General features: G+C 40.6%; 1 protein-coding gene across 1 annotated transcript in view; it reads left to right on the forward strand.

Annotated features, from left to right (window-relative positions):
* LOC102895522 (cytochrome P450 4X1) overlaps window positions 1–7,728 on the forward strand; it is a 42,122-nt gene that overhangs the window by 25,864 nt on the left and 8,530 nt on the right. Inside the window, exons 9-10 of the mRNA XM_006919161.2 lie at window positions 1,570–1,703; window positions 6,682–6,746. Of these exons, the coding sequence (XP_006919223.1) occupies window positions 1,570–1,703; window positions 6,682–6,746 (199 nt within the window). The remainder of the gene's footprint in view (window positions 1–1,569; window positions 1,704–6,681; window positions 6,747–7,728) is intronic.

A 7,728-nucleotide genomic window follows, 5' to 3' on the forward strand; every position in this document is an offset into this window, starting at 1 on the left:
CCCAGGAACAAACCATAAAATATATTTTTATTCTATAATATGGCCTTAGAGTTACATATACTGGAATTTGTACATAGCATTTTGAGAATTGATAATTCTTTTAGACAGGTAATAATACTACACTGCAAAAAGCCATTTCTGGAAAACCTAGAAAGTTGTTTAGTGTCTCCATTTGGCTCCTTGTCAGCCCAGTTCTGCACTGGGTTAAAATTTCTCTCTTTTTGTTGCACCAGGGCTGAGATGGACAACACTGTTTTTCTTAAATATGCAAAGTGCGAGACTAAGCACAATGACTTTTTATTCTGGGTTCAAGGAGGAAAGAGTTCAAAATTAAAATTTCACATTATCGAATAGCCAAAGCCCATATTCAAAATAAGTTATCAGAAAAACAAATAGAAATACAATAAAGCAAATAGACTAAATACTATATGCAGTCATCTTATTGAACCAACCTGACTAAGTAAGATGCAAATAAAAAACTTTATTCATCTGCCAACACTTCAAACTTGCTGTGTGGGGCAGATTCTTTTAATCTCCAGGGTGAAATCTTGAATGAATCTCATAGAATGCCTGTCCATTTAAATCACAAGAGCAGTCTCTTTTAAATAATTAAGCTGTCTAATTCAGTGTGATATTAAAAACTTCAAATTTTTATCCACTTGGAGCATCTCCCTTTTCCTTAGCTCAGTACTTCTTTGGTCTGAAAGCCAGTGGTAGGTAAGGGGCTTGTGGTTGGCTTCTTCTTACTGACCAGCTCCTCCCCTACCCTGCTGTTTCTGACCTTCCAGAAATGGTCCCAGGAAGGAGAGAGGATAAGGAGAAAGCAGCTGATACTATTGTGATCCAGACCCCTGAGCTTGGTGGATATTCAGTGCTTCCTTTTACTCTCAATGGGTACATCTGTGGGTTTCTTGGAGATTCTCTCCCTGGGGTTTTGCAATGGTGATTCATGAGGCAAGGGAATTCTTGTCCTTAGAGTTCCATTCAAGCTGGTTCCAGAGCTCTCCCTCTTTCTGGTTTATTGGCCCACAGGACAAAAAAAAACCCTGCCTCTCTGTCTGTTCTGATTCACAGCCTTTCTTATCAGTCTTATGCTCTCCGAACTCCAGGGAGCATATGTTAGATCACTCAAGTGATCCTCTTGAAGCCCTTTTAGCTTAAAATGAGAGGGAGAGGGTGAGCACCCTTCTCCATTCTCCACAGCATTCCCATGATTCTCTTGAAAGGATTTTTTTTCCCTCTCAAAACTCTTAAGCCTCTTCTCTTTAATCATAAGCTATTCCTTATCTTCTTGATTTATATTATGAGCTAACGGTTGCAAGATTGGTTTTCAGTTATCTCCTTAGCAAATCCTTTACTTTAGCACTTTATAATAAGGATTTGGGCACCTGTTTGGTTCCTCTTGCTCTGGGACCTCAGCTGATCCTGAGGCAGCAAGAGTCTCATTTTAATATTCTCTTACATAAACCAACTGGGAAAATAGCTTTAACCAGAAGATGATATTTACCAGGAATTTACAAAGTGGACATGAAGTCTGAATTCCCTTTCCTCCCTCCTTTGTCCTTGCAGGGACCAGCTGGGTGAGATGTCATACACCACAATGTGTATCAAGGAGTCTCTCCGATTGATCCCTACGGCCTTATCCATTTCCAGAGAACTCAGCAAGCCCATTACCTTCCCAGATGGACACTCCTTGCCTGCAGGTTTTTGCATTCTTTTCCTAAGCAGTTGCTAGAGACTATGGGATCCTGGGGACCCCAGTAAAAAGGCAAGTGGGCTTCTCAACTCTTGGAGAAGTCAAAAGACAATTCTTAGAGCAGCTGGCTTAAGATTGGGCACCTATTAAGTAAGAGCTCAGTGAGTAATGCCTTGATCAGATGTGGATTCCAGAGACTTTTCCAAAGGCACATAGCCATTTGCAGCAAAACTATCCCTACAATCTGTGTCACCAGAATCCGAATCCAGGGTTTCTTCCATTGTGGAACATTATATCTAAGATAATCCTTGTTTGGCTGAGTTTGAAACCCAGATGAGACTTCATGGGAGATGAGCACCATTACCTTTATATAGAAGACCCAAAGAAAGTCTTCAGCTTCATCATCACAATAATATTGCCTCAATAAGGGTGCACTTAAGAGTTTACATAGAGCCTTCAAATATATTATCTCATTTTCCCCCTTGGAACATGATCTTAGCAGACGTTTATATAGCGCTTTGCAGTTTACAAAGCACTTTCAAATACTTTTGGTTTAGCCAAAAACCCAGTTGGGGGACCCCGGTGTGCAATGAGCAGAGCCAGAATTCGTGCAGAGGTCCCAGTGCTCTTCAGAACAACAGGGGCTTCTGAGCAGGGCAAATGGGAGGCAGGGGTCACGTGAGATACCCTTCACTTATCTGCTTCAGCATTCTATTAAGTCTTGCCCTTGGAAACAAGCCAGCAGGATTGCTAATAACAAACGCCAGTAATGTGTCACTTACTGTGACTTTGTTGACAGAATAGGAATTAATTTACCAGCATTATTTCTGGTAACCAAATTCCAAAATTCTCTCTCTTGTCTTTTTTTTTTTTAAATCCCGAAACTGCTATTTGCCAAAATTTCTCACTCTCTGTATATAAAATGCACCAACAGAAACCTGTCATTGGATTTGCACTATGGAATTATGGTTCTGTTTTTATGTACCCTGTCTTTAGTGGATACTTGATAGTCCACTAATAGATATACGGTAGTTCCCACTTATCCACAGTTTTGCTTCCTGTGGTTTCAGTTGCCTTCACTCATTTGGGGTCCAAAACCCTTATTTTACTTAATAATGGCCCCAAAGCACAAGAGTAGTCATGCTGGCAATTTGGATATGCCAACAAGAAGCTGTAAAGTGCTTTCATAAAGAGAAAAGGTGGAAGTTCTCAACTTAATAAAGAAAGAGAAAAAAATCATTTGCTGAGTTTGCTAAGATCCGTGGTAAGAATAAATCTTCTATTCATAAAATTGTGAAAAAGGAAAAAGAAATTTGTGCTAGTTTTGCTGTCTCACTTCAAACTGCAAAAGTTATGAGTGTGTGATAAGCGCTTACTTAAGATGGAAAAAAGGCATTAAATGTGTGGGTGGAAGACATGAACAGAAAATATATTCCAATTGACAGCAATTGCACCAGTGCTGTACCAGAAAGCGTGGAGCTTATATGAAGATTTCAGCAAGAGATCCACTGAAATGAGTGCCACCAAAGCATTTACTGCAAGTTAGGGATGGTTACACAGATTCAGGAATAGGTTTGGCATTTTAGCATCTCATGTCAGTATGAGAAGTGTGAGTACAGTACAATAAGATATTTTGAAAAACTACATTCATATAACTTTTTTTTACCTTTTAAAAAAATTTTTTTAAAGTATACAATACATTGGTTAGACATCTATATAGTTCATAAAACGATCCCCCCAATTGCTCCCTCCCTCCCCTGACCCTCCACCTAGCCAACATATTAATGCTAACTGCATTCCTAAGCCGTGCTCCCCAACCCCATGACCATCCATCATCTACTAATTTGTACTTCTTTAACCCTTCACCCATTCTCCCAGTCCCGCCAAACGCCCCAACCCTCTGTCTGACACCAAATTGTCCACTACATTTCTGAGTCTGTTTTTGATTAGTTTGTTCTTTTTATTCCTTAGATTCCACATATAATTGAAATCATATAGTGTTTATCTTTCTCTGTCTGACGTCAATACCTTCTGGGTCCATCAAAGCACTATCTTTTCCCATCCCTTCCTTTTCACATGTAAAGGTCTTGTTTTCTTACCCTTTCAGCCACTCTATTTTTTGGTCGGAGCACTTAATTCTTTTCTATTTAAGGTACTTATTGATAGGAATGTAATTGTTACCATTCTTTATTCCTGCTTTTGGTACATGTTTTTTCTTCTTAAAGAAGGCCCTCCAACATTTCCTGCAATACTGGCTTGGTGGCCATAAATTCCTTAAGCTTATTTTCATCTGGGAAGCTCTTTATCCGTCCTTCAACTCTAAATGATAGCCTTGCTGGATAAATTATTCCTGGGTCTTCCTGTCAAATATTTTTTGCCAAGCCCTTCTGTCCTGCATAGTTTCTTTTGAGAAATCAGCTGCAAGTCTTATGGGTGCTCCCTTATTTGGAATTATTTGTTTTCCTTTTGCTGCTTTTAATACACTTTCTTTGTATTTAAACTTTGGCATTTTATTTATGATGTGTCTTGGTGTGGGCCTCTTTGGATCCCTGATTTTTGGAATTCTCTGAGTTTCCTGGGGTTGTATGTCTATTTCCTTCACCAGGTTAGAGAAGTTTTCCATCATTTCTTCAAATAGCTGTTCAACATCTTGATTTTCTTCAGTTATGCCAATCAGATGAATATTTGGAGCTTTGACAGTGTCTCATATCCTCCTTAAACTATTTTTATAGTCCTGGCATCTTTTTTCTTGCCATTCTGATTGAGTGTCCTTGGCTTTCCTGTTCTCTGGATAGGGCATTTGATCCTCTTCTTTATTCCCTTTGTTTATTCCTTTGTTTATTCCATTTAATATACTTCTCACCTCAAATAATGTGTTTTTCATTTCTGACTGGTTCCCTTTTATAATTTCCACTTCCATTTTTATGTTTTTCATCTTTTTGTTAAAGTTCTCACTTAATTTATCTACACTTCCCAGAAGTTCATTGAGCATCTTTATAACCAGTGTTTTGAACTCTGCATCTGTTAGATTATTTGACTCCATTATATCTGGATCTCTGTTCTCTTCTCTCATATGGTTTCCGCTTCTTTGTGTTCCCATTTTGCTGCCTTTCCGTGTCTGTTTCTATATACTAAGCAAAGCTCCTAAGTCTCGCGGTCTTATTAGTGCGGATTTGTGAAGTAGATGTCCAGTGGCACAGTCCTAAGAGGGGTTCAGCTGCAGGCCAAACTTAGCCCAAGCCTCTACACCTCCTGTTAAGACTCAGCAAGCAATCCACAGATGCTGTGCTTATAGTTGCCTCAAAAGTCCACACCAGAAACTGAAGCCAGCTGCCTCCTCCAGTGTGAGTCCCAGCAAGGAGCACCTGACTCGCTGAGGATATAGCTGGATGTGGTTTTGGTGGGGCCATGAGTTGGGAGAGGTGCAGTTTCAGGGAATCCTCTGGGAGGAGCAACCTCTGTTTTCCAGTTTGATGGCGTCTGGGCATTGGGAGCAGGGGCTTAACAAGGAACAATAGATACCACCGGCACTTCTGTACATAGCGAGTCTTGCCTCGGCCCTCACTCCAACAATGGCTCCTTGTAAGTCCCTAGTGCCCCCTGCGCGCAGCTGAATCAGCGCTGGTGCTCAGAGTGAGCAGGTCCATCACTGCAAAAATCTACTCGTGGACACGGCCCCTTTAAGAGGCGTCTGCCACTACCGCAGCCTCCGTCTCACTCAGCTGCTCGAGACGGCGTAGCCCCACGTCTTCTTGCCGTCCTACCTTCTGCCGTTGCAGGGTGCATTCTTGGACTTTTCCCTAGTTGTATGGCTTATTCATTTAGATCCCAGGCGATTTTTCCTCGCTGCTGCTCCTTGTTTCCATTACAACTTTGATTTGGTCACCAAAGGGATGAACAGAGCCTCTATCTATGCCATTGTTTTTCTCTTCTCATATAACTTTTATTACAGTATATTGTTATAATTTTTCTATTTTATTAAATAGAACAATTAGTTGTTGTTAATCGCATACTGTGCCTAACTTGCAAATTAAACTTTATAATATGGATGTATGTATAAGAAAAAACATAGTGTATATATACAGTTTGGTACTATCTGTGGTTTCAGGGTTCCACTGAGACTCTCCCATGGATAAGGGGGGACTACTGTATAAGTAAGTTCCAGAGGTAGCAGAAAGCATAAGCATGGGTTATCATTTTGACATGATACCAATAGCTCTTTAAGATAGGATCATACAACAACAACTACATTCCTGTCAATAAATACCTCAAATGAAAAAGAATTAAGAGCTCCAACTAAAAGATAGAGTGTCTGAAAGGATAAGAAAACAAGACCCCTACATATGAAAAGGAAGGGGATGGGAAAAGATATTGCTTTGATGGACCCAGAAGGTATTAAAGTCAGACAGAGAAAGATAAACACTATATGATTTCAATTATATGCGAAATCTAAGGAATAAAAAGAACAAACTAATCAAAAACAGACTCAAATATAGTGGACAATTTGGTGTCAGACAGATGATTGGGCGTTTGGCAGGGCTGGGAGAATGGGTGAAGGGTTAAAGAAGTACAAATTAGTAGATGATGGATGGTCATGGGGATGGGGAGCATGGCTTAGGAATGCAGTTAGCATTAATATGTTGGCTAGGTGGAGGGTCAGGGGAGGGAGGGAGCAATTGGGGGGATCGTTTTATGAACTATATAGATGTCTAACCAATGTACTGTATACTTGAAACTAATTAAAATAAAATTTTCTGAAAAGATTGAATCATATATTAAATAGATCATTCCTTTGTAAACTAAGGTGCCATCAAACCTCACCCTCCCATGAGTCCTTCACTGCAAGCATCAGCTACAGCACACAGAACTCTGCCAGGAGCAAGCTCTTGCCCTTCGAGAAGAAAAGTCCTACTGAAGATTGGTATAGCAGTAGCCCACTGTTTGCTCTTTTTACTACAATCTCTTTTATTTCCTTCCTTTCTCAGGAATAACGGTGGTTCTCAGTATATGGGGTCTTCACCACAACCCTGCCATCTGGGAAAACCCAAAGGTATGATTTTCTTACACATAAATACTTCAAAGAACTAATGCTGTGCAATTCACTTTTTGTTAGCTGTACATGGAAGTGGCAAACAATACACCAAACAAAAATAAACATAAAAATAAAAAAATGTAAAACTTTTCCACAGAAAGAAAACTGTCCTTTCCCCCAATTTCTACTTTATCTTTGCTTTGCATGAACAAATTAACATAATGCCACACAATCTGCACTAAATTACTACAGCGACTTAACAAGAGAGAATCTGTAAAGGCAAAAAGATGTGTAGCATACCTGAGTTCCTTGAGTCAATGTTCTCAAAACTCTAGACATACGTACAAGATTTTTGGAAACATGGTGGAGTGAGAGATCTCTCCCCTTGAAACAACAATAAACTAAACAACTAAAACTCAACAAAAAACACCCAAACTGCACACCAGCACATCGGTGCGTGGGATCTGCGCATAAGAGCTACCACCGGTCAGAACGCCAGGTGTTGGGTGGTGGACTGGGAAAAATAAAGAAGCTGCCTCCCACAGCCGCCGGAGCTCCCTGCAGAAGGAGAGGAAGAGGAGAAGGAGCAGCGAGTTCCCTGGACAGCCTTGCCTGGGAAAGTTGTGAGCTCCCTGTGGCCAGCTGGTGGCAGGGTCCAGTCATCAAGGCAGAAAGCAGAGAAGCAGCCAGCAGAGAAACAACAGTTAATTTTTACCAGCCATGTTGCAAAACTGAGGCTGAGCTGCAGCCCCCAACCCCCAACCCAGAGGGCCCCTCCCTCCATAGCCTCTGAGAAGGAACACCACAGAGCCCCAGGAGAATCTGAGCAAACACTATCAAAACTGTTGCTAACACTGACAGGGACTGAAACTGAGAGTAGTGAGCATGATTAAATATCTCTCAGAAAATAAAAAGGCATTTTTAAAGTAAAGCATAAAGCAGGAATCCAAGAGGCTTAGACGCCACTTAATGGAAACCAACAGAAAAGCACCTTCTTTGC

This window comes from Pteropus alecto, unplaced genomic scaffold (genome assembly GCF_000325575.1).
Source record: "Pteropus alecto unplaced genomic scaffold, ASM32557v1 scaffold25, whole genome shotgun sequence".
Lineage (NCBI taxonomy): Eukaryota > Metazoa > Chordata > Mammalia > Chiroptera > Pteropodidae > Pteropus > Pteropus alecto.